A 27,384-nucleotide genomic window follows, 5' to 3' on the forward strand; every position below is an offset into this window, starting at 1 on the left:
GGAGTTGGGTGGGGTAGAGAGTAGGGGGCGGTAGTCGGGGGTGGTGGGAGAAGGAGGAGGCGGCGAATCACTTATAAATGGCGCCGAAGCAGGACCCGAAGCCTAAATTCCAGGAGGGTGAGTGTGCGCCTTTGGGAAAAAGGCACCTAACGGCGCAGGAGATGGAGGCGGGCTCGAGGTGGTTGAGGTTTGAGGGCCGGGGGTGGCTCGGGGTGCACCCTGAGAAGGCGGCGGATAGTGCTTTGTGCGGGGAAAGCGCATTGCGGATGGCAATTCCGATGCGTCATTGCGAGCGCTTTGTGAAGCGAGAGTGCTACGCAGGCGTTAGAGTGGGAGAGGGAGCGTTTGGCGCGTGGCACACCCTCGTCAAGTGTTTGTTATTGTTCTGAGGAAGAGGGCGCGGAGAGAGCAGCCTATTGTAGGGAGGCGACCAAGGCGCCATGGCGGCGGTTAGGGGAAGTGATGTGGCGGCGGGGGGAGGGGCGGCGGTGGTTTCTGGCTGTCCTGCAGCGCGCCCGGCCGCTTGGGCAGCCACGACGGGCGGTTAGGTGCTCCCTGGAGCCCCGGGGTGGTCGCGTTCGGTGGAGACTCGGAGCTGCAGATGGGGGTGGGTTTGGCGCCACGGGGCGGGAGAACTGTGTTGTAAAATGGCCGTTGCAACATGGCGGCTTCATCATGGCCGCTGGCGTCTCTGCCCCGTATGCAGGCGCAGCTTCAGGGCAGATGCAGCGCCCCCTTCCACGAAGACCGCAAGGTTGCCGGGACCCTTCGCTTACCTCAGAGTGGTGGGTGGGGACAGAAAAAAAAAAAAAGGATCAGTGGGATGAGCGTTTTCCTCCGCTTTGTGTTGCCTGGAGGCCTTACTCTGCTCTTAGGCGCAGTGCCAAGATCCTATGGTAATGTTAGTGCGCTCTCGCTTTGCAGTTGCTCGTAAAAAGTAAATAAAAATGATCTGAATGCAGTGTTAACGCCGTTTGCCTTTGTAAGTCCCATTGTCTCGACGTCATTTTTTAAATGCAGTAATTGTTTGATTAGTTGCAGTGTTTAACGGTGACTTGAAAGTTGAGTTTATTTTTATTAATTGGTTTTCGATTGGCATGTTTGGCTAGGGTTAGACTGCCAGTGGAAGGCAGCTCTTTAAATTTTCACAACGCTTCAATTTATGTATAATAAGGTGGAGGTCTAATAGCTAAAAAGGAAGTAAAATCCTGTTGAAAAGGAGGAACACTCTAATATTCGTTTTCATTGCTATCGAAATTTATGCTAGTTACCGTAAATACGGTGTTTCCATGCGTACTATTTTTGTTCTAGGGATTTTTAGACTTGCATTAAAATTCCTTTTAGAGACATAAATCTTAAACCGTAGTACTGCGTATCTTATGGGATATTTAAGGGAGTTTTAGGGGTATTTTGTTAACGAGTGACTTTTTTGTTTATATATATATATATATATTTTTTTTTTTTTTTTTTTTTGAGACGGAGTCTCGCTCTGTCGCCCAGGCTGGAGTGCAGTGGCCAGATCTCAGCTCACTGCAAGCTCCGCCTCCCGGGTTTACGCCATTCTCCTGCCTCAGCCTCCCAAGTAGCTGGGACTACAGGCGCCCGCCACCTCGCCCGGCTAGTTTTTTGTATTTTTAGTAGAGACGGGGTTTCACCATGTTAGCCAGGATGGTCTCGATCTCCTGACCTTGTGATCCGCCCGTCTCGGCCTCCCAAAGTGCTGGGATTACAGGCTTGAGCCACCGCGCCCGGCCTGTTTATATTTTTGAGACGATGTCTCACTCTGTCACCTAGGCTGGAGGGCAGTTATGGTACTCGGCTCACCTCTGCCCCCCGGGCTAAAGCGAGCCTCCCAAGTAGCTCGGATCACTGACGCGCGCCGTCATGCCCGGCTGAGTTTTGTTCTGTTTTGTTTTTAGGGGTTTTTTCTTTGTGGGTTTTTTTTTTTTTTTTTTTTTTTTTTTGTATTTTTGGTAGGGACGGAGTTTCATGATGCCCAGGCTGGTCTTGAAGTCTTGGGCTCAAGCGATCCACCCGCCTTGGCCTCCCAAAGTGGGAGGATTACGGGCGTGAGCTATCGCGCTCAGCCGTGTGACTTTTAATACCCTTCTCCCACCTTGAGAATCTGTGACTCTACCTCCTATGGATTCATTATTTTACTAGACGTTTTAGAGCAGATATTCTTAGTCAGTGCATTCAGAGGGTCCGTGAAATTGAATGAGGAAGATGTGTTTTTTCTGTGTACCCAAGTTTAGTTTTCAGTTAACAGTGTAATTCCTCCCCCCAAACCCCGAAAAAAAACGCCGCATTAGTATTTTCAGTGTATTTTCATATCTCAGCATTACAGTTGTGGAAGATGTTTTCAGTTATCAATCATTCTCGTTTCTTCAAAATTAGGGTAGTTGCTGGATGACTAGCCAAGTCTTTGTCCTGTAATGTCATAGAACGTGACATTTAAAATGTTTTGGTGTTTCGATACAGTTGGTTGCCTTTGTACTACTGTGTGTTTTATGTATTTATGAAATCATTCGGCTCGTAGGCTGTATCAGACAAGGCACAAAAAGTTAATCGCTTCTGTAGGAACAGCCTTAGGTTGGCTGTTTAAGGAAGCGCTTTAGTTCTAGAGGGTTGCTAGTTAAGAGGGGAATAGCAGCAGAGAATTCCTTGTGCCTTTTTTTTTTTTTTTTTTTTTTTTTTTGAGACGGAGTCTCGCTCTGTCGCCCAGGCTGGAGTGCAGTGGCCGGATCTCAGCTCACTGCAAGCTCCGCCTCCCGGGTTTACGCCATTCTCCTGCCTCAGCCTCCCGAGTAGCTGGGACTACAGGAGCCCGCCACCTCGCCCGGTTAGTCTTTTTGTATTTTTTAGTAGAGACGGGGTTTCACCGTGTTAGCCAGGATGGTGTCGATCTCCTGACCTCGTGATCTGCCCGTCTCGGCCTCCCAAAGTGCTGAGATTACAGGCTTGAGCCACCGCGCCCGGCCCCCTTGTGCTGTTTTAAGTGGTGTAATTGGAGAAAGGTAGGAACTAAGGTATCCCCAAGTAAGGTTTTGAAAGCTATGTGAGAGATTCTGTACTTAACATTATTTTCCAGATGTGTTTTCTACTTGTGTTTAAAATGGAATTGTATAACCACCTTTTAAAAATGATTTTAGTGGGCCGGGCGCGGTGACTTACGCCTCTAATCCCAGCACTTTGGGAGACTGAGGTCAGGAGTTCGGGACCAAGCCTGGCCAACCTGGTGAAACCCAGTCTCTACCAAAAATACAAAAATTAGCAGGGCGTGGTGACAGGCGCCTGTAATCCCAGCTACTCGGGAGGCTGAGGCAGGAGAATCGCTTGAACCCAGGAGGCGGGGGTGGCAGTAGGCCGATGTCGTGCCATCGCACTCCAGCCTGGGCCACAGAGCGAGACTCCATCTCAAAAAAAAAAAATTTATTTATAAGATGATCAGAGAATATCTTGCAAGGGAAAAGGAATATTTTATGAATGCTAACAGAATCGTCTTGAAACACTCCAGAGTAATGTAATGGTAGAAAAAAGAGTGGTGAGAAGTAGTGTTTTTTTGTGTGTGTTTTTGTTTTCTTTTTGAGGCAGTCTTGCTCTGTTGCCCAGGCTGGAATGCAGTGGCGCGGATCTTGGGTCACTGCAGCCTCCGCCTCCTGGGTTCAAGCGATTCTCCTATCTCAGCCTTCTGAATAGCTGGGATTACAGGCACGCGACACCGCACCCAGCTAATTTTTGTATTTTTAGTAGAGACAGTGTTTCACCATGTTGGCCAGGATGGTCTCAATCTCCTGACCTCGTCATCAGCCTACCTCGGACTTCCAAAGTTATGGGATTACAGGTGCGAGCCGCTGCGCCCGGCCGAGAAATAGTGTTTTTAATGATTCTTGTAAACTTGTAAAAAAGTTTTTTTATTTGAATGTTCTATAAGCAATTCTTAAGGCATAGTGACTTCTTTGCAGTGGACTTGGTTTTCCATTGGAAATGCTTGTTTTGTTTTGTTCTGTTTTTGAGATGGAGCATTTGCTGTCCTGGGTCATACTCCTCAGCGCTGTGTATTTTTTCAACAGAATACTAGGGCCTCTAGCTAGAATGGAGGTCAGAGGGCCTCCGTTTCAGTGCACTTTTTTCCGGCAGCAGCAGCGAAGGGGGAAAAAATGGTAGGCCATTTTCAGAGTGCCTTTAAAATGTACCTGGAGAGTGAAATTAGGAAACACAGATCTGATCTGATCTTTGGCGCTGTTACTAGCAGTATGGTTTAACCATTTTAGTTCTTGTTCCTGGGCTGTTGGAGAAGTCTTTGATCTCCCTGTTTTCCAATCTCCACTTTAATGCAGAAATGCTTTGCGTAGGTCCAGCAGCCTCTAGCAGTGATTCTTTATAGAGTGAACCACTTACAAGAATTAAATAAAGTTAATAGGTCGTGCTCTGGGAGATTGTTGTAATATGGGTCTCTGGTGAGGCTTGAAAATACATAGTTTAAAAATATATTTTAAATTTTAATTTTTTTTTGAGGCAGAGTCTTGCTCTGTCATCCGGACTGGAGTGCAGTGGTGTGATCTCTGCTCACTGCAACCTCCAGCTCCTGGGTTCAAGCAATTCTCCTGTCTCAGCCTCTTGAGTAGCTGGGACTAGAGGTGTGCACCCCCATGTCCGGGTGGTATATGTGTGTGTGTGTGTGTGTGTATATGTGTATATATACGTGTGTGTGTATATATGTGTTTGTATATGTGTGTGTGTGTGTATATATGTATATAAGAGATGGAGTCTCATTCTCACCCAGGCTGAAGTGCAGTGGCACGATCTTAGCTCACTGCAACCTCCACCTCCTGGGTTCAAGCGATTCTTGTGCCTCAGCCTCCTGAGTAGCTGGGATTATAGGCACACACCACCGTGCCTGGCTAATTTTTTGTACTTTTAGAAGAGATAGGGTTTCTCCTCTTGGCCAGGCTGGTCTCAAACTCCTGACCTCAGGTGATCCACCCACCTCGGCTTCCCTAAGTACTGGGATTATAGGCGTGAGCCACCTCATCATGCCTGCTCTGTTAATTTTAGAGCTAAAAAAGAGCTGACATTGTTGGATATTTCAGTTGTCCGTGGGTCTGTTGAAACCAAGTGGACTGAAAATGTGTGCAAAATCTTTCAGCTGTAGTCAAATGTAATCTGAGGTACTGCGTAGAATTGCTTCCAAGACTTCCAGGACCTGACATTTTGTTTAGTCTTGCGAGTAGGCTCAACATAGACTGTTAAGTTCCAAAGGTTAGGCTTTATTGTCTCATTTCTTTGTTCATTGAAGCAGCTTAGCACTTAGAACATCATTCCACATTTGCGGAATGAACATAGTGAGACCCCTTAATCCAGCCAATCTCTGATGTGTATTGATATTTTAATTTGTAGGATATTTTACTGAGTAAAAGGGTTGGAAGCAGATATACAAGTGGAGAATAAAGGTCCTCAACTTAGAAAACCAGATGAGGAAATCTTTAAATAACTGTATTTTCAGATGTACAGTTAAAACCAACCAACCTTGACAGCGTTGCAGGAGATTCTACCTATGTGCTTGACAGGTGATAGATGATTTAATTATTTAAGTAGATTGATCTGCTAATAAATTGTTTTTGTTTTTACCATCGGATACCAACGGTGTTTTTGTTGTAGGGTGTGGTTGAAGTTTGAGCCACAGTGGTACTCTATAGCTGTCCCGGCTTTTCCTAATTTGGCTAGGAATACCCTAATAATAGTGTGATGACTCTCTAAGATGTGAATCATCTTATAGATGAGAAGAAATTACAATTAATCCAGTACTTTTTCTCCCTTTACAGGTGAGCGAGTGCTGTGCTTTCATGGGCCTCTTCTTTATGAAGCAAAGGTATGAAACTTGTTTTCTGTTGAGAAGTTGGCCAAAACTACTGGTTAGATCTGACCGTTTACTATACAAGTGCAGTGTTTTGTTGTTGCCTCAGTAAGAGAGTTGCCTGTTTTAGGTTCGTAGTTAATAAATTTCTTCATCTTTCTGGGATTTTTATTGTTTTGCTTAGTGGCTCAAATAAATAAAAACATTGCTACTCTCTTCCGCTTTTCTTACCGATCTGGAAGTAGCATTTGAGGGGAGTGTTAGAAGGGGAAGATGGGTTGTGGGAAAAAATAGCATTTTATGGTTAATGACTTGGTGAGAAAACATTGCTCAAGTTACTTTTAAAAGTAAATATATGCTGAGTAAGCATTGAGCTAATTATATTAGGTTAAAAGTAAAAGCTAATATTTAAAATAAATACATTTAACTTTTGATTGTTGGTTTGTCTGGCAAAATTTGAATCCTGGGAGGCTTCATTTGTATCAGAGTGTGCTCAAGTTTTAAAAACTGATTTTACATTTAGCTGAAGGTAAGCAGGAGAATGCATTCCAAAGTCAAAAAAAGTTACAGTATTTTGTTTCTGATAACTTTTTTAGTAAAAATATTTAAGACTTGACTATACATTAAACAGTTGTAGCTCTAAAAATGAACCCGTAAAGTACAAAACAGTATGTTTAATTTATGCAATTTCTGCGTAAATTCTTGAATAGTTTTATGCTATATGTGTCTGAAAATAGCCTTAATTATAAAGTGTCAGACAATTCTGACTAAATATTAGCCATTTTCACTACTTTTTTTTTTCCTGTGCTCTAAATACACAGAAGTGTGTTTTTAAAGTTCTGAAGAGCCAAACGCGGTGGCACATGCATGTAGTTTCAACTACTCAGAAGGCTGAGGCTAGAGGATTGCTTGAGCCCAGGAGTTCAAGGCCAGTCTGGGCAACCAAGCGAGACTGTCTCTCCCGCTTGCCTGCCCCCCCTGCCCCCCCCCCCCCTCACAGTATTGCTCTGTCGCCCAGGCTGGAGTGCAGTGGTGCGACCTCTGCCCCTCTGCCTCCCGGCTCCTGCCTCAGCCTCTTGAGTAGCTGGGATTACAGGGGCCAGTCACCACACCCAGCTAATTTTTGTAGTTTTAGTAGAGACGGGGTTTCATTATGTTGACCAGGGTGGTCTTGAACTCCTGACCTTGTGATCCACCCGCCTTGGCCTCCCAAAGTGTTGGGATTAGAGGCATGAGCCACCACCCCGCGGGAGACTTTCTTAAAAAAAATCCTAAAATGGCTGAATTTGGATGTATGGAGATGGTCAGGAATTTCTAAGTATATGTATATGTACATATATCTTAATGATATAACGTTTATACAGTTTATAAGTGCTAAATTACGGCTCATGGCCAGGTGCCGTGACTTACAAGCCTGTCATCCCAGGGCTTTGGGGAGCCAAGGCAGGAGGATCTCTTGAGGCCAGGAGTTTTGAGATCAGTCTGGGCAAGATAGCAAGACTCTCTCTACCAAAAAAAAAAATTGTGTGTCCTGTTAATCATTTTTATCCCGAATGTTGTTTTTTGTGTATCAATGTTTGGCAAACTCTACTAAACTGGCTGAGTTTTCTCCTGGCAGCTGACACTCTGGTGAACAATTTTTGAATTGAAGCTATCAAAACAAATTAAACTGTTGTGGTTATTTTGGTTTTCTCTTGAAGACTTTTAAATCCAAATCCAGTTAGTCATCACTTGTCATAGTTAATGACTTGCTTCTAATAATTCCTTTTGTCTGATTGCTTTTAAGAAAAATGTGAAATATTTTTCATTCATTGCTTTACAAGTTGTTTAATTTTTCTCAAACAGGTCCGTTTACTGCCTTTCATAAGCCAATGAAGTTCTTTTATAATATAGTTTAAAGACTTTGCTTTAGAGGAATTTGCTTTTGAAATAAATATAGCTCCTGGCTAATTAGACTGAGAAAACACAAGCATAGCTTTCTTTAGCTGTCCTTGGATGGCTTTTGTAATCCATTGATTAAAGATTAGGGTGACCTTTTATGCTTGTGGTTCTCAGCTTTGTTGGACCTTTTGTGACTAATCTGCAGTTTTGTAACTTGAGTATTCTGCAAGCTTAAATAGTGTTCTCTTAGTCCTTTTGTTTAGGCCACCATAAAGCTTGTGTAGAGTGTCTTTGAAGGATGATTTGAAAAGGTAGTGTCTCTTTAAAAAATTTCTAAGTGAATTATTATTTTTTTTTTAATTTCAGTGTGTAAAAGTTGCCATAAAGGACAAACAAGTGAAATACTTTATACATTACAGTGGTTGGAATAAAAAGTGAGTATTAGATCTTACAATTTTATTTATAATTAACAAGATAGCTTGTGTCACGGACTGGCTTAACAAGCATATGCTTTTCAATTCTTCTGCAGTTTTCATGTAATATAATACATATTGAAGCAAGGGTGAATCATTTGTAGTGTGACAAAACTTTTGGAAATTAGGGTACTGAGCCATTTTAATTTAAATATACTTGGTTCTTGGGAGTATTTATTATGTGCTAGTGTAATACCTAATAGTCATATAGTCAACCAATTATTCTGGTTGAATGTGGCAATCGCCGGGCGCGGTGGCTCACGCCTGTAATCCCAGCACTTTGGGAGGCCGAGGCGGGCGGATCACGAGGTCAGGAGATCGAGACCATCCTGGCTAACACGGTGAAACCCCGTCTCTACTAAAAAAATACAAAAAACTAGCCGGGCGAGGTGGCGGGCGCCTGTAGTCCCAGCTACTCGGGAGGCGGAGGCAGGAGAATGGCGTGAACCCGGGAGGCGGAGCTTGCAGTGAGCTGAGATCCGGCCACTGCACTCCAGCCTGGGCGACTAAGCGAGACTCTGTCTCAAAAAAAAAAAAAAAAAAGAATGTGGCAATCACATTTTTCTGTTTTGTTTCTGTTTTTTTTTTTTTTCCCCGGTTTTGGTACGTTTTTAGGATGGCCTGAATTTTTTGGCCTTACCACAAACATTGATTATATATGTTATTTCAAGAAGCTGTGTTGAAAACCAGTTGGGTTTTCTGTCTAGAAAAGGGGAAAGGATAAAGGTTGCTTCATTGAGAAATAAAGACAGAATTTACCAACTCATTTTCTGAACTTCAGAAACATGATTTAGTGTTGACAGAAAATGACCTAATGTGACCCAGTTTTTAGCATGATTTAACACAGAAATTCAATTATAGAGTCTTAATTTCTCACCCCTAGGAGTTAAGCCTTTTTTTTTATTTTGGAGATGGAATTTCACTTTTTTTTGCCTGGGCTGGAGTGCAGTGGCGTGAGCTTGGCTCACTGCAACCTCCGCCTCCTGGGTTCCAAGCGATTCTCCTGCCTCAGTCTCCTGAGTAGCTGGGATTACAGGCAGCTGCCACCACGCCCAGCTAATTTTTTGTGTTTTTAGTAGAGACAGAGTTTCACCACATTGGCCAGGCTGGTCTTGAACTCCTGACCTCAGGTGATCCTCCCAAAGTGCTGGGATTACAGGTGTGAGTCACTGTGCCCGGCCTGTGTGTGTGTGTGTGTGTGTGTGTGTGTGTGCGCGCGCGCGCGCGCGCACGCGCGCGTGTGTGTGTATGTAAAGCACCAATGTTACTGATCTATTTCCAGGAATGGACAGTGGGTATAGATTGAACACATTCTAGAATGTCCATCCAGTGGAGCTCTTTTTCAGTGATGAGACTTTTCTCCTTGGGCCTCACAAATAACCCTGTCTAAAAATTTACCCAAGTCTCCTATTTGGTGATTGTAATTAAAAGACTTGTAATTTTTACTGTGGGAGGTTTTACATTTTATTAATGATGCTTTGTCCTTCAAAGATAGCACTGCCATTGCTATTTAGTATTGTTCTTGCGAAATTGCCCTCTAGTAACTTAAGGCTTTGTGTCACCTGACTCAGGCTCTGGTACCTGGTTTACCATGGGAGCAGTGCCATCTGATTTGAGAAGTATTCTGTTACTATGGAAGGAGTTTTTTTTTTTTTTTTTTTTTTTTCCCCCTGTGAAGTTCACTGGCCCTGTGACTTTGGTCTTGTTTCATATAGTACTCTATCTAGGTGACCAACCCAGTTAATTTTATTTCTTTGTTAGGAAGTTGTTTGCACGTATCAGATATTTTCAGCTGAGAATTTATTAGACATTTCACTTCCATTAATATAAATGTGGAAAGGTAGAAATCTGAAATGCATAGAAGTGCATCCTGACAACTTGTGGGTTTTTTTCCCAGTTAATGATAATTAAAGTATTTCTAATAATCAGTGAGATGTGGTGGTGCGCACCTGTAGCCTCAGCTACTTGGAAAGCTGAGGCAGGGGGATTATTTGAGCCCAGGAGTTTGAGGCTGCAGTGAACTATGATGTGCCACTGCACTCTAGCCTGAGTAACAGAGCAAGACCTGGACTCCTTTAAAAAGAAACAATAACATCTATTTCTAATAATGATAGGTAATATCTAATAATGATAGGTAACTCCAGCCTCATGGACTTGTATTATAAATATTGAGAAGTTGGGAAAATAATGGAGAAAACTGTCTTGGTGAAAGTAAACTGTGCTTTTAGTACTAAATGGATTCTAATATCTAGGAAACAGGAAAATAGTGACTCGTAGTGTATCTCATAGCTTTTTATTACTAAACAGTGCCTTGCTAAAACTGCATTTCAGTCTCTATTAGACTTACATTTTATGTGTTAATATTCTGACAATATCCAGATAAAGTTGAGAGTGTTAGGAGAATCTCATTTCTCTACAGGAAAGATAATAATTTTATGCATACTATGAGTGGGAAAGACCATAAAGGATATAAGAGAAAAATACAAAGCAGATTTATGGGTTAGGCTTACTCTCCTCCACCTCCTGCATTTTAAAGAAATTGTTTTAGAGCCAGTATGGTGGTACCTATAGTTTTAGCTTCTTGGGAGGCTGAGGTCGAGCCCAGGAGTTTGAGGCCAGCCTGGGCAACATAGCTAGACACCCCTCTTATAATTAAGCAAATAAAAATTATAAAGAAGTGTTTGAGGCTGGGTGTGGTGGCTCACGCCTCTAATCTCAGCACTTTGGGAGGCCAGAGTGGTTGGATCACTTGAGGTCAAGAGTTCAACTCCAGCCTGGGCAACATGGTGAAACCTCATCTCTACTAAAAATAAAAAAAATGGCTGGGTGCGGTGGCTCAAACCTGTAATCCCAGCACTTTGGGAGGCCGAGGCGGGTGGATCACGAGGTCAGGAGATCGAGACTATCCTGGCTAACATGGTGAAACCCCATCTCTACTAAAAATGCAAAAAACTAGCCGGGCGTGGTGGCAGGCGCCTGTAGTCTCAGCTACTTGGGAGGCTGAGGCGGGAGAATGGCGTGAACCCGGGAGGCGGAGCTTGCAGTGAGCCGAGATCAGGCCACTGCACTCCAGCCTGGGAGACACAGCGAGACTCCGTCTTAAAAAAAAAATAAAAAAAATAAAAAATAAAAAAATAAAAAAAATTAGCCAGGTGTGGTGGCACATGCCTGTAGTCCCAGCTGTTCAGGAGATTGAGGCAGGAGAATCACTTGAACCCGGGAGGTGGAGATTGCATTGAGCTGAGATCGCACCACTGTATTCCAGCCTAGGCTGCAGAGCGAGACTCAGAAAAAAAAAAAAAAGATTGAACACATAAGAAACGAAGTAAAGGAAACTATGAAAAAGGAATAGAATAAAGAAGATATTTTTAAAAACCTTAAAAAATTATTTTAGAATTTCACCTTAGTAACTATGAATACAGCTTTTATGCTTAGTTCTTTTTCACATACAATAGATACCCTGTATAAAATTGCACACATAGATGTGTACAGCGCAAAGACTGGATTTTAAGCGGCATTTGTAGCTTGTCACAAATTGTGAAAATACCAAATGCTTTGTATTTTCTGATTTTACTGCTTCGAAAAATTTTCCTCTTTGGTGTATTGTAGTCCAGTAACTCAAAGAAATGATAGGTTTGTGTAGATTTTTTTGTTCTCAACTAATTTGACACATATTAATTACTGTTGGGGAAAGTTAAGAAGAAATGGCATCAAATATTAGATTTGTTACTATCTTTGTAGATGTACTGAGGAATATATCAGAAATGTCTTTGGTTGACTTGGCGTGTAGATAAATATATGCAATATTGAAAGAATGATCTTAGCTTTAGGAAGTCTTCAAAGAAACCTTTAAATTCATTTTGAAAGGAGGAGGAGTTATTCAAATACCTAACGTGTTGTGTATTTAGTCTATGTAAGTACTGCCCATGGATCATTGTGACTCTGGGAAGTAGTCATGTTACCGTTAGAAAACTACGAAATTCTAGATGGGTGCGATGACTCACGCCTGTAATCCCAGCACTTGGGGAGGCCAAGGTGGGCAGATCACCAGAGGTCAGGAGTTCGAGATCAGCCTGGGCAACACAATCAGACTCTGTCTCAAAAAAAAAAAAAAAAATTACGAAATTCTTTTATGCTTCACCTATATATAAAATTTTCTGAGTGGCCTTCAGTTATTACCATGGATCATTGTAACTTTTGGAATTGCACTCACAAATGACCTTTAGAAAATTCTGAAATTTGGGCCGGGTGTGGTGGCTCACGCCTGTAATCCCAGCACTTTGGGAGGCCAAGGTGGGCGGATCACAAGGTCAGGAGTTCGAGACCAGCCTGGCCACCATGGTGAAACCCTGTCTCTACCAAAAGTACAAAAATTAGCCAGGTGTGGTGGTTCATGCCTGTAATCCCAGCTGCTCGGGAGGCTGAGGCAGGAGAACCACTTGAACCTGGGAGGCAGAGGTTGCAGTGAACCGAGATCATGCCACTGCACTCCAGCCTGGGTGACAGAGAAAGACTTGTCTCAAAAAAAAAAAAAAAAAAAATTCTTGCCAGTCAGAATGGCTCAGGCCTGTAATCCCAGCACTTTGGGAGACCTAGGCAGGTGGATCACGAGGTCAGGAGTTCAAGACCAGCCTGGCCAACATGGTGAAACTCCATCTCTACTAAGAATACAAAAATTAGCTAGGTGTGGTGGCGCGCACCTTTAGTCCCAGCTACTTGGGAGGCTGAGACAGGAGAATCGCTTGAATTCAGGAGGTGGAGGTTACAGTGAGCCGAGATCATGCCACTGCACTCCAGCCTGGAGTGAGACTTTGTATTAACAAAAAAGAAAACATTCTGAAATTCTTTTATGTTTGACTTATATGTAAAAATTTCTGAGTGTTTGGCTTTGTTATTATCCTAGTAGTGATGTTCCTTAGAGCAAAAGATGTCCACTTCATTTTTCTTTGATTCAGCAAGGATTGTCAGCTCTTTACCTCTAAAGCAAACTCTAACAGTAACTTTGTGTTTAGAGCAAGTTGCTTATTTAAATACGTTTTATATCAGTGGGAAAGGGTTTATAACATTCTAAAATGGAAACTTGTAAGTGAAAATTGGCTAACTCCCTTTGATTTAGAGAGAATTGGAATAGATATAAATACATGGCCAGGCACGGTGGCTCATGCCTGTAATCCTAGCACTTTGGAAGCTGAGGTGGGCGGATCACCTGAGGTTGGGAGTTTGAGACAAGCCTGACCAACATGGAGAAACCCCGTCTCTACTAAAAATACAAAATTAACCAGGTGTGGTGGTGCATGCCCATAATCCCAGCTACTCAGGAGGCTGAGGCAGGAGAATCGCTTAAACCCAGGAGGTGGAGGTTGTGGTGAGCCAAGATCGCACCGTTGCACTCCTGCCTGGGCAACAAGAGTGCAATTCCATCTCAAAAAAATATATATATATATACACACACACACACACACACACACATATATATACATAAATATCTCAAAAATCTCATTTTGAAAATGGCTTGTGTGGGGTACTTTTTAAAATTCATACAACAAAACCTTAATCCCCAAATTGGAATTTTCTTAAACTTCAGTTAATCTTTTTTCAAAAACATACTAGATGATTGAGATTTCTAAATTTTCAAACCTCATTGGAATTTGTTGACACAGACACTTAAATATTCCATTTGTAAATGAATCTTAATAAAGCTAAAGCCAAATTCTGCACCTGGTCACTGAGATTACTTTGTACTATGCTGTCTGTATCAGAAGTGCTGTGAGGCCCAGGCGCTCTGAAAAATCATTGAAGACACGTGAGGATATTGTAGCCCTTTTTCCTGTTCCTGAAGGAGCTCCCTCAGTACTCCACCCCCTCCTGACCTCTAGGTAAATGCATGTTTTGAACTTTTCTCTAGGAAATCATGTTCAGGATTGCTTTTTATTATTTTCCTTTTGGCTGTATTATATGAGGTCAGAGGTGGGAAATCATTAAACAAAAGAAAGTCTTAAATTTTTTTTTAATTGGGTACCTTGAGAGTACACCTAATTGTGTCACTAAAGGAGCTCCATCAGCAGGAGAAAAGATTAACTGCTCAAAAAAATTTAGCATTCCCTAAGAAATAACAGTTTTGTTTGCCATTTTTGGTGAAAAAAACACATAATCAGAAATTGTGTTTTGAACAAGCTTTTTGAAGTGCCAGAATGCCTTAACATTTTTAAGAGAGTTGGTTCTGCCTTCTAATATTTAGAAAGCCAGCTTTCTGATCAGCCTTGAAAGTTTGTGTGCATTTGTGACTGAATGAAGGTGAAGAATGGTGTCGAATCATTTTAATACTTTACAAACTTGACTAGGTTCCAGTCTAGTTGGTGTTTGAGTATTGTAGACTTCCTTATATGTTTCTGACATATTTTTAGTGTTGTTTGTGTCAGGGATTCGCAGGTGTTTTACATGTATTCTCATAACAATTTTTTGAGATAAGTACTGTTATTCTCATTTCATAATGAAATGAAAACACAAAAAGCTATGTGGAACTTTGTCATTACACACAGCTGGTTTTAATTTTTAAAAATAACTGAGTTTTTGACTCCTGTGCTTTATTTTTGACAATTAAAGTCTTTAAGATAACATAAGGCTAATCACTTAGTGAATGTTACATTAAGTGCCAAACTCTTAAGCCATTTCTAAAAATGATTTGAATAATCTGCTTTTGGACTCCGGCAGCTTAGATTTGGAATGCTGCTTTTTGAAAATAAAAAGTTTTCCTTTTTACAGAACAGACTTCCTTTAGATTTTCATTTTAGTTGAGACTACATTTGTAGTGCTAGTTCATCAAATTATTTCAGAGAAATCCAGTCTTGCCTCTTGGATCTCAGAAAATAAGTTGGAGAACAGAGTATTTTTGAGTTAAATTTTAACTTTCCTCTTTTTCAGTTGGGATGAGTGGGTTCCAGAGAGCAGAGTACTCAAATACGTGGACACCAATTTGCAGAAACAGCGAGAACTTCAAAAAGCCAATCAGTAAGTTTGTTTTGTGAACTGAATATTAAGGAGAAATGCCTGTAGATTAATTTTTGGGTATGGAATGAACAATGGAGATCATGTTGGCTGCCCTGCCTATAAAATAATTTCTGGTACCTCTCAGCTGCTGTGTTACAGCTTTGACTTCAAGTAATCAGGCCATTTCTAGGTAAAGGAAGTAGCATACCTGCCATTACTTAAGCTTATCCTTAGATCTAGGTAGAAAACAGCAGAATGTTTTTGGAAATTGCTATAGGTGTGAACTCATTGGTAAACATCTTTCTTACTTTTGGGGCTCTGGAAGACAAATTTGGTGGGGAAACAAGAAAGCAAACGAGGCATTTCCTATTCTGTTTTTCATCTCTGAAAGCACAGGAAAAGGGACCCTGTAAGACTGTATGATCTATAGGGTAATTTCAAAGTTGAAATGTATATTTAAAAAAACTAAAATGATGGCCGGGCGCAGTGGCTCATGCCTGTAATCCCAGCACTCTGGGAGGCCAAGGCGGGTGGATTATGAGGTCAGGAGATCAAGACCATTGTGGCTAACACGGTGAAACCCTGTCTCTACTAAAAATACAAAAAATTAGCTGGGCATGGTGGCAGCCCCTGTAGTTCCAGCTGTTTGGGAGGCTGAGGCAGGAGAATGGTGTGAACCCGGGAGGCGGGGCTTGCAGTGAGCGGAGATCACACCACTGCATTCTAGCCTGGGTGACAGCGAAACTCTGTCTCAAAAAAAAAAAAAAAAGAACAAATAAAACATTGGGATTAGTGAATTCCAAAGCAAATGGAATTTTCAGTGCTATGAGAACTATTACAGTCACTTTTTACTACATTGATTTTAATTGAGCCTTTTTCTCTTTGTTGAGTATTTTGTTTGATTTTTTGGAAATACCCCTGTCCAACTTGTTAAAAACTTGGTGCCAGAATTTGAATATAAATTCCTAATGGAATCAGGCTGACATAATTTTTTTTTTTCATGTAAATGCTCATTTTATGTTGACATTACTGAAATTATTTTTGAAGGGAGCAGTATGCAGAGGGGAAGATGAGAGGGGCTGCCCCAGGAAAGAAGACATCTGGTCTGCAACAGAAAAATGTTGAAGTGTAAGAAGCTCTTTGTTTTGATTTTGCATACTATATGTGAAGATAATATTTTATACTCATTGTGTGTTAGACTGTGTTGAAAATTGAAACTTTTGGAACATTGTCGGAACCAGTAAGAATCCCATTCCTCAGGTATCAGGTCATTAAAGTAGTTTAAAATACATATTGCTTAATTTTCCTCAGCAGATTCCCCCTCCCTTTAACTTGTGTGTATAAATATATGTGTGTGTAATGTTTTCTCTTACAAAGATAGTATTAGTGGTTATAAGTTTTGAGATAATTTTTGGCAAGCCTTTTCAAACGTAAAAAGCAAGTGCTGGCAAGTGCTAAAAATACATACCAATTAACCCCCACTTTAGTGAAACCCATGGTAAGAATTTGTGAGAAGTTAAGGTTTCAAATAACTGCCCTTCCCGTCTTCACCCCCAAGAAAACCTTTGCTTTTTTTGAGACAGAGTTTCCCTCTTGTTGCCCAGGCTGGAGTGCAGTGGTGTGTGATCTGTGCTCACTGCAACCTCTGCCTCCGGGTTCAAGTGATTCTCCTGCCTCAGCCTCTCAAGTAGCTGGGATTATAGGCATGCGCAACCACGTCTGGCTGATTTTTGTATTTTTAGTAGAGATGGGGTTTCACCATGTTGGTCAGGCTGACCTCCTGACCTCAGGTGATCCACCTGCCTCGGCCTCCCAAAATGCTGGGATTACAGGCGTGAGCCACTGATTCCGGCCCAAAACCATTACTTCTTGTTAACTCTAGATTTTAGAACATCTGATAAGAAGCCTAGAGTGAGAAAGTCATATGCATGTATACATTTTGTATGTTTAAAGTTTGTGTAGGGTGGTGTGGTAGCTCACACCTGTAATTCCCCTACTTTGGGAGGCTGAGGCAGGAGGATGGTTTGAGCCCAGGAGTTTGAGACCAACTTGGGCAGCATCGGGAGCCCCTGGTTCTACAGAAAAATAAAAAAATTAGCCTGGGGGTGGTGGCACATGCTTGTAGTCCCACCTATTCAGGAAGCCAATATGTGAGGATCACTTGAGCCCAGGAGGTCAAGGCTGCACTTTAGTCTTGGCAACTGAGTGAGACCCTGTCTTAAAAAAAAAAAAAGAAGAAAAGAAAAAAGAAAAAAAAAAGTTGATGTACCTGGAAGTGGATGACAAGAGTGGTAACTTAATAAGTATTCTTAAGTATTTGTTAATAATAAAAACAAAGATTATAATTTTTATTAAGAGGCCATTTTATTTCTTACCAGACTTATTGATCTGCCTTTTCTACTTAAAAGTAAGGTGTTGCTATCCCCAGTGCTTTGGGAGGCTGAGGGAGGAGGGATTGCTTGAGGCCAGGAGTTCTGGGCTGCAGTGATCTGTGATTGCACCACTGCATTCTAGCCTCTTAAAAAAAGGTGTTACTAATGAAGGTATCTAGCATTTAATGCATTTGGAGATGTTTGAAACCGTTTTTTTTTTTTTTTTTTTTTACTCTTTTGGTGAGAAGATAATTGGTTTGGCAAGGAGTAAGTGTGTTACTGTTTGAGGATTGCTCATAGTTTTATTAAGTGGTAACATGTTTTCATGATCTGGTTCTTTGTAAAACTGTAGTGTAGTATTTCATTAAGATTTAATAGTAATTATATCTTAAAAGGCAGCAATTTCTCTTTATTTAGAAAAGATTTTTATCAAATAGTTTATAACTAATTCTTTATCACTGTGCTGAGTTACATAGAAATTCAAGTGGTAGTATGCCCATAAGTTATTTGCATTTGAATACAGTATTGTGCAGTTTCAACTACAAAAATAATGGCTGAGTAAATATATGAAGTAAAGCTTTAAAATTCAAATTTCCCATTCTTGAACAGTAGAAGCCTCTTCACATTGGCTTCTGAGTCTTTTGAAGGATCCTGAGTCTAGATGTTTGAAGCATGAATGTCAGTCTCTTACTACTGGGACTTATTGAAGTATATGGGTTGAATATCCCTTGTGTGAAGTGTTTCGGACCAGAAGTGTTTCATATTTCAGACTTTTTTTGGATTTTGAGATGGTTGCGTTATACTTACCTGTTGAACATCCCAAATACAAAATCCAAAATGCTCTAATGAGCATTTCCTTTGAATGTCATGTTGGCTCAGAAATTGGCATTTTTGGAGCATTTTGGCTTGGGGATGCTGAACCTGTATATTTTATAGATCTCTTACTTTAGAGTTGAGATCACTTGTCAGTGTTTTAGTTTTATATTATAGAGTGAGTGGGTAAAGGATTGAGTGTGAGGACTCTTGGTTTCCCTTAGTCTTCACATATTGACATGTGCGACTAAAGTTCATGGTTGACTTTGTCCGAGAAATACAGTCCAACATATTTTTACAAAACTAACAGAGAAAACCTATACTTCAGTTTGGCCAGATTTTTGTATTTATATCCAAACATAAGTTAATTTTAATTGTCAAACCTTTAGACCTAAATTAAATGAATATATTTAATTAATAACATTTATAAGTATTATTTAAAGCTACAGAAAAGTAAAAAAATCCAGGTGTTATAGTATCTTTCCATTGAAAGTAATCCATAATCATGGGCTTTATAAACTGTTTCCCTTGTGGTCTAGAAATAATAATAATGTAAAAAAGCAAAATTAGGCCAGGCATGGTGGCACACGCCTGTAATAGCAGCATTTTGGAAGGCCGAGGTAGGCGAATCACTTGAGATCAGGAGTTTGAGACCAGCCTGACCAACATGGTGAAATCGCGTCTCTATTAAAATACAAAAATTAGCTGGGAGTGGTGGTGGGTGCCTATAAACCCAGCTACTTGGGAGGCTGAGGCAGGAGAATTGCTTGAACCCGGGAGGAGGAGGTTGCAGTGAGCCGAGATCACCCAACAGACAGAGCAAAACTCCCGTCTCAAAAAAATAAATAAAATAAAAAAGCAAAACTAGCAATTTTCCATTTGGCAGTATGTAAGTAGACATGAGTTAAGTTGCTGTTGGAGATGATAATCAAGATGAGGAGACTTAAGTGTTGTCCTAAATGTGGGATTATGGAGTGTGTAGTATTGAACAGGAGGGAACATAATTTAGAGAAGAAATAAAGTGAAACAAAGTTTGGACCAGTGAGAATAGAATAACAGATTGGTACTTAAGAAGTATACAAGCCTGGGCAACATAGTGCTAGAGACCTCTATCTCTGCAAAATAAAAAATAAAAACAGAAAAATTCACCCAGCATGTTCGTGTGTGCCTGTGATTCTAGCTACCTGGGAGGCTGAGACGGAAGATTGCTGGTGCCCAGAAGGTCAAGGCTGCATTGAGTTGTGATTGCACCACTGTACCCCAGTCTGGTCAACAGACTGTCTCCAAAACAAAACAAAAAACCCAACAACAAAAGAAATACACAAATCTAAAAATTAATATTTTGGGGAACAGAAATAATTGGAAAAAAATTTTAACGTTTGACACTTTTTTGGTGGGTCTAATAATGTAGTGTATACTATAACACATATTAATATAACCTTGGAAGAACGAAGTTGTTTACTAAAGTGTTCTTGGTTTGCTTTTCTGTTTTTTTGTCTTTGAAACTCTGTCACCAAGACTGGAGTGCAGTGGTGCAATCTCGGCTCACTGCAGCCTTGGCCTCCTGGGCTCAAGCGATCCTCTCACCTCAGCTTCCCAAGTAGCTGGGACTATAGGCGCTTGCCACTATGCCCAGTTAATTTTTGTATTTTTTATGGAGAAGAAGATTTGCTATGTTGCCCAGGCTGGTCTCAAATTTTGAGCTCAAGAGATCCACCCCCCTTCACTTCCCAAAATGCTGGGATTACAGGCATGTGCCACTGCGCCTGGCTTGGTTTACTTTTTTCTATTATATGGAGAGAGATGGGAATTTAACCAATTGTTAATAAAAATCCTTGTGTCTGAGTAGGACACGATTTACCACCTGATCTTTTATCCAAGTTAGTATTTCTCTGTGAACTTAACCCTGATAAAGGGAGTTGAAACAAAGGCAGTTTTACTGGAAATAATTATTTTTCTTCTTTTTCTCTCCTTTTAGGAAAACAAAAAAGAACAAACAGAAAAGTAAGAATATTAACTTTCTTAACGTTAATTTATGTTACCTTTATAACATTGACATTTTTAGTTAGACTATTTTGAAAGCTATGAAATTTTGGAGTAGGCTTATATTTATTGATTATTTCAAATAGGTGTTTCACAGCAGTGTTATAAAATAGGTACATGGTGGTAGAGACCTTTTTTTTACCAAGGAGAAACTCGTGAGCATTTATTTTCATCTGCTTTAGTCTTAATTACTCCCACTGAGAAGATAACATTTATAAATAAATGGAAGGTGGTGATACTAAATCCTATACCAAATGTTTGGTAGAGCTCTTCGTGAAAGTTGTATTTTTGGTGGGAATATGATTCTTTAACTTAGATTCAGGTAACAGCTGTGTAATGGAGAAATAATATAATGAAAAGGGAGAATGTGTCAAGAGACTATTTTCCTTATAGAATTTGTTAAATTAGCTAAAATGAGACTCCTCCCCCCCAACATTTACAGCACCTGGAAATGGAGATGGTGGCAGTACCAGTGAGACCCCTCAGCCTCCTCGGAAGAAAAGGGCCCGGGTAGATCCTACTGTTGAAAATGTGAGTTTTTCTTGAGTTTATGAGTAGCATGTTAGGATTTTTAGTCTCAGTTATATGACATAACCATGGGAGCTTTGATTCTCTACAAGATTTGCTTACATGGTTAATTCTTAAAATTAAACATTTTCTCTTTTGGGGTAAAGTATATGTTTCTGTACATCTTTATTTCACCTGTAGCTCTAGATTTACCTACCCAGTTAATCATCATTTGTTGTGTAACCTTCACCTACAAGACTATTTCTTTGGTGTTAGATATATATTTTTATGAGTTAAAGATGTACCTTTAAGATGGTTGTGTTTGGAATAGTTGTTTTGGTATCAATGGTAAATAAGAAAATATTAAGTTAAAAAATATCAAGTCAGTGTGTTTCATTTCCTGAACAAGAGGAACCTTACTGAAGAATTTTTACCTTTACAAGAAAATGCTCTAAATAGACTATAGTTCGGGTCAGATTCTTTTCTCCCAACAGCAAACTATGTGTGGTCTTTTTCATTTACGATTTTTAAAAATGACAGTACAGCTGTATGTGTGGTTGGCTACTTTAAGAATTTATCCCTAGTGCTTCTAAAAGTCAGCTCCCTTCCATGTTTGGTATTTAGCTTTAGCAAGAAAGGTTAGGTTTTTAATACTCTTCCTATTTCTATTTAGGAGGAAACATTCATGAACAGAGTTGAAGTTAAAGTAAAGATTCCTGAAGAGCTAAAACCGTGGCTTGTTGATGACTGGGACTTAATTACCAGGCAAAAACAGGTAACTTGAAAAGCTACCCAGATTGTTAAGCTGTATGATACATTCCTGCTAGCAAAAAAAGTTTTTAAAGGAAAGTGTTATATTGACTTGAATTATTAAGGCATGACTGATAAAATAATACTGTAATTTAGAGGCTGAACATTTTAGAACTACTACCAGAAAGAATAACTTGGAGAAGAATAAAAGTTCACATATAAATTTTATGAATTTGTAATGATAAAGGTGGAAATAACTGGTTTTTGGAGATTGCTACGGCAGGAACTTGTTCTGAAAATTCGTAAAGGCAAAGAAGCATGTGTTTACTGTCTTATTGTCATTGCTGATGGTAGGACATAGAAAGCACACACCACCACCTGCAAGGTGTTCATGACCCTGAAAAGAACCTGAATCTTACTAAGCGCCTGAGTCTATTATTAGTTTGCAGGAAATAAGATGTTTAATGGAGCGACATGTTTATCAGTCATTGAACTCTATAATTGAGAATTTTTTGGACAAACGAAGCTATTTAAACAAATGGCATAGGTAGGGTTAGGGATAGTGGGGGGAGATGATTAGGGACTGCTTGAGGATTATGAGACTTAAGAGACATATCAGTCTGTTTGTGGATACGGTTTTTCTGGATTTGAATCCTTTGGAGGATTATGCAATTATAGCTAAACTGCAAAGATTCAAGCCATGGCTGTATCACTTATTATTTGTGAGCTTGGACAAGTTTCTTAGTCTTTTTGTGCTTTTGTTTCTGCATTTAATGGAATAGTAGTTCCTATTTGACAATGCTAATGAGAGGATGAAAAGATAATTATTTTAATGCTTTAGACTAGGTCTAGCAAATAATATGCATAACAGTAAATGATGACTTGGTAATACTACAAAGGCACATTCATGTCTGTTGTGTGTGTAACAGATTGACGTTTTTAAAAGTTTTGCTGTTCTGTCCAGTAGAGTTTCATTAGCCACGTTTGACTGTTTAAATATATAGATGCCCCATAACTTACAATGGGGTTACATCCCAATAAACCCAGCAGAGAGCTGGAAAATTAAGTCAAACCATTTTAAGTTGAGAACTGTCTGTAATTAAATTTTTAGTTTCTCAGCTACATTATCCATGTTTTAAGTGCTGAATGCCTCCTAATTTGAAATACTGTTACTGTTACCTGATCTTTGTATAAAAACTTGCCTGGTATAATTTTTCTTTAAAAAAGAGAGTGCGTATATTTAAGCATGTTTTTGTCTTCATAGCTCTTTTATCTTCCTGCCAAGAAGAATGTGGATTCCATTCTTGAGGATTATGCAAATTACAAGAAATCTCGTGGAAACACAGATAATAAGTAAGAATATACATTTTTCAGATACACTCAAAGACATTTGAAAAAGTTTCTAAATAAGTCATCCGAAACTCGTACTGACTCCGAACCAGTACCACCAGAAACTAGCAAAATAGAATTTCACTGCTTTGACACAGGAATTGGCTGGCTGACTTTTTCTTAAAGGGCCAGATAGTAAATATTTTTAGGCAAAATTTAAGCTATCATGTAGGTATTTTGTATAACCATTTAAAATTTAACCATCTGAAAATGTAAGAATCATCTTAATTGCTTTAGTTTGTCAAACCCTGCTTTCATATGCCCTTTTAAAACATCTCAGCTATGGTTCATTGTTACTAGCTCAGTTTTTAATGCTTTAAATTGGTTGAATTATTCTGTATCTCAGTTCTTTTCATTGACCAGTTTTGGAATATTTTTGTTCATTTATCAGGGAGTATGCGGTTAATGAAGTTGTGGCAGGGATAAAAGAATACTTCAACGTAATGTTGGGCACCCAGCTACTCTACAAATTTGAGAGACCACAGTATGCCGAAATTCTTGCAGATCATCCCGATGCACCCATGTCCCAGGTGTATGGAGCGCCACATCTCCTCAGATTATTTGGTAATATTCCATGTGGAAAATAATGGATTTTACTTTTTGGAGGGGTTTTCCCTAAATGAGTAAGAGGTAAAGTAATTCACTTTCCAAAACATGACTCCATTTTAATTTGAACTTTTGTCTAGAATGTTAAATAGCAAAATCTCTTTGGGAGCAAGGGTTTCAAAAATCATGTATTTTACTTATTTTTATTTTATTATAATTTTTTTTTGAGACAGAGTCTCACTCTGTTGCCCAGGCTAGAGTGCAGTGGTGCGATCTGCTCACTGCAACCTCCGCCTCCTGGGTTCAAGCAATTCTCCTGCCTCAGACTCCCAAGTAGCTGGGATTACAGGCGTGAACCACCACACCTGTGGTAATTTTTGTATTTTCAGTAGCCATGGGGTTTCACCACGTTGGCCAGGGTGGTCTCGAATTCCTGACCTCAAGTGATCTGCCTACCTTGGCCTCCCAAAGTGCTGGGATTACAGGCGTGAGTCACCACGCTCGGCCTAAAATCATGTATTTTAAAGGAATTGGTGGTGTTTGCTCACTTACTTAAAATACATGGTTGTAGTGCTCCTGCCTTGGATGTAATTTTGGATAAATTCTCTTGTTTAAACAGTACGAATTGGAGCAATGTTGGCCTATACACCTCTGGATGAGAAGAGCCTTGCTTTATTACTCAATTATCTTCATGATTTCCTAAAGTAAGTCTGTGCTTGAAATTATAAACAAGAATTTGAAAATTAGTGTGTAATAGGAGGGATTGGCAGTATAGATGCTAAAACATTAAACATTGTATTGGTACAGGCATAGATAGACCGTAATGGAGCAGTATAAGTAAGTGCAAATATAGTGGAGTCTCAGAAATGACAGATGGTATATGGATGGCATATTGGTGCAGTAGGGGAAAGCAGTGGAATCTGGTAGATGGTGATAAGACAGCTGACAGTTTGGAAGAAAACAAAGCCACACTTTGTGTGATGTCATGTACCAAACATCACACGTGTACCAAAATTCTAGATGAATCGAAGTTTAAAATTGTTAAGATAATGAGAGGACAAATGTAATATTTTCATAGTTCTGTAGTGTTCCATTTATGATAAATGGCTGGTGCCTTTAATACACACAGAGTTCTTCGGTAAGAAATGAACAAACCAGTGAAAAGTAGGACAGGAAGTTTACAGCCATAGCAGCACAAAGGACCATTAAAAATATGTCAAAAATAATGATAGAAGTATAAACTGTCAGTAAAGTAGCACTTGTCAGATTGGCTAAGGTTTAAATGTTTGAAGAAATGGAGAAAAGGGCAATCCTGGTTTCTACTAGTTTTTGGAGGGCATTTTTATAATAGTGAAGAATTTGAAACAAGAACTTAATTAAAAGGATGAGGTCATTCTAAACATACTGATAAAGATGTCTGTGTTTTCATTTGTAAAACAGCCAAGTTGTGGTAGAGGAGTATGGTATAATTCTTACTTGTAGAGAAACATTATTTTAATCTTTGCATAAGATCTGGCTTTCCAATGTGGATCTTAGTTAATACTGGATTATTTCTTGGGAGTGGTGTTGGGAGGAAGGGTGGGAGTTTTCAGTTTCTACTTTGTATATTTCTGTATATGAATTTTCTCATTACAGTCGTTTTACAGTAAATTTAAAACTGCAACGTGGACTTGAGAATCTAGGCAAAATTTACTGTTTTTGCTTTACTAATGATAAATACCTTCTTTATGGAATGTGCTGTACTACTTGACATTTCACCTTCTCTTTTATATAATGATTTAAAAAAAAAAAAAAAAGTTTATTCATTTAGAGATAGAGTCTTGCTCTGTTGCCCAGGCTGGAGTGCAGTGATGGCAATCACGGCTCATTGCAACCTCCACCTCCTGGGTTCAAGCGATTCTCGTGCCTCAGCCTCCCAAGTAGCTGTATACCACTATGTCTGACTAATGTTTGTATTTTTAGTAGAGACGGGGTTTTGCCATGTTGGCCAGTCTGGTCTTGAACTCCTGGCCTCAAATTTTTCTGCCTCGGCCCCCCAAAGTGCTGTGATTACAGGGGTAAGCACCCACTCTTGGCCTGATATGACTTTTTTTTCTTTTATTTCTTTTTTTTTTTGGGAGATGGAGATTTGCGCTTGTCCATGCTGGACTACAATGGCGTGATCTTAGCTCACCACAACCTCTGCCTCCAGGTTCAAGCAGTTCTCCTGCCTCAGCCTCCCAAGTAGCTGGGATTACAGGCATGCGCCACCATGTGCTAATTTTGTGTCTTTAGTAGAGACGGGGATTCTCCACGTTGGTCAGGCTGGTCTTGAACTCGCAACCTCAGGTGATCGGCCTGCCTTGGCCTCGCAAAGTGCTGGGATTACGGGCATGAGCCACTACTCCCGGCTGATACGATTTTTTTCTAAAGAAAATATCTAGATGTTCTTTTAGGGTAATGCTGTCATGTAATAGGTTAATTGTTTCTTAAAGATAGTTCAAACTCCCAGGTTGGTATTCTGAAGACATAACTGTTCTTTGCTGTTTAGAAATAGGGGAGTAATTCCAGAGTTCATTCTTTTGTATATGCATAGTGTTGTTTATTATAGAACCTTATTTACCTGAATTGTCATTATGTGTGGTTTTATTGTGAGAGAATGTCTAGTTTAATGTATTTTAGGGAAGTGTTTTCTGTGGCTTATGTATATAATATATAGGAAGAGATTTGGATTAAGATAATGACTTTAAAAATTTTTTGTAATGAATATTTTATTTTTAGGTACCTGGCAAAGAATTCTGCAACTTTGTTTAGTGCCAGCGATTACGAAGTGGCTCCTCCTGAGTACCATCGGAAAGCTGTGTGAGAGGCACTCTCACTCACTTATGTTTGGATCTCCGTAAACACATTTTTGTTCTTAGTCTATCTCTTGTACAAACGATGTGCTTTGAAGATGTTAGTGTATAACAATTGATGTTTGTTTTCTGTTTGATTTTTAAACAGAGAAAATAAAAGGGGTAATAGCTCCTTTTTTCTTTTCTTTTTTTTTTCATTTCAAATTTGCTGCCAGTGTTTTCAATGATGGACAACAGGAGGGATATGCTGTAGAGTGTTTTATTGCCTAGTTGACAAAGCTGCTTTTGAATGCTGGTGGTTCTATTCCTTTGACACTACGCACTTTTATAATACGTGTTAATGCTATATGACAAAATGCTCTGATTCCTAGTGCCAAAGGTTCAATTCAGTGTATATAACTGAACACACTCATCCATTTGTGCTCCTTTTTTTTTTTTTTTTTTTTTTTAATGGTGCTTAAAGTAAAGAGCCCATCCTTTGCAAGTCATCCATGTTGTTACTTAGGCATTTTATCTTTGCTCAAATTGTTGAAGAATGGTGGCTTGTTTCATGGTTTTTGTATTTGTGTCTAATGCACGTTTTAACATGATAGACGCAATGCATTGTGTAGCTAGTTTTCTGGAAAAGTCAATCTTTTAGGAATTGTTTTTCAGATCTTCAATAAATTTTTTCTTTAAATTTCAAAAAAACAGTGTGCTTGTGTTGATGCCTTACAAAAACCATTGTATATTTGTGTATTCCTTGTATTTAGACAGTGGTTTTTCAGGTGCGTGCTTTGTTTCTGGTATGGCCTTGATGGAATGATAATGCTTTAGCTTTAGTACGTAGCGCTAATCCATAGCAGCTTTGGCAGTTTGCTGTCTTGAGTCCTAGCTAAAAAGTTAGAAGTTTACATGACTGTTTTTTTACTTTCCCCAAATTGTTACTCTGA

At 39.8% G+C, this 27,384-nt stretch overlaps 1 protein-coding gene across 4 annotated transcripts; it reads left to right on the forward strand.

Moving 5' to 3' along the window:
* Window positions 1-27,142, forward strand: MORF4L1 (mortality factor 4 like 1). 4 transcript variants are annotated; one of them, XM_005560220.4, is made up of 13 exons: window positions 1-117; window positions 5,826-5,872; window positions 8,105-8,172; window positions 13,971-14,087; window positions 15,133-15,219; window positions 16,246-16,326; window positions 20,362-20,387; window positions 20,869-20,957; window positions 21,607-21,708; window positions 22,948-23,036; window positions 23,464-23,636; window positions 24,238-24,322; window positions 26,379-27,142. In XM_005560220.4, exons 1-13 carry the CDS (start codon window positions 78-80, stop codon window positions 26,461-26,463), a joined length of 1,089 nt encoding a protein of 362 aa, XP_005560277.1. In that variant the 5' UTR covers window positions 1-77; the 3' UTR covers window positions 26,464-27,142. The 4 variants fall into 4 exon arrangements, with proteins under 4 accessions (XP_005560277.1, XP_065404337.1, XP_005560279.1 ...); XM_065548265.2 differs by lacking the exon at window positions 16,246-16,326; XM_005560222.4 differs by lacking the exon at window positions 13,971-14,087.
* Window positions 27,143-27,384: the final 242 nt, after the last annotated feature.

This window comes from Macaca fascicularis, chromosome 7 (assembly GCF_037993035.2).
Source record: "Macaca fascicularis isolate 582-1 chromosome 7, T2T-MFA8v1.1".
NCBI classification, from domain to species: Eukaryota; Metazoa; Chordata; class Mammalia; order Primates; family Cercopithecidae; genus Macaca; species Macaca fascicularis.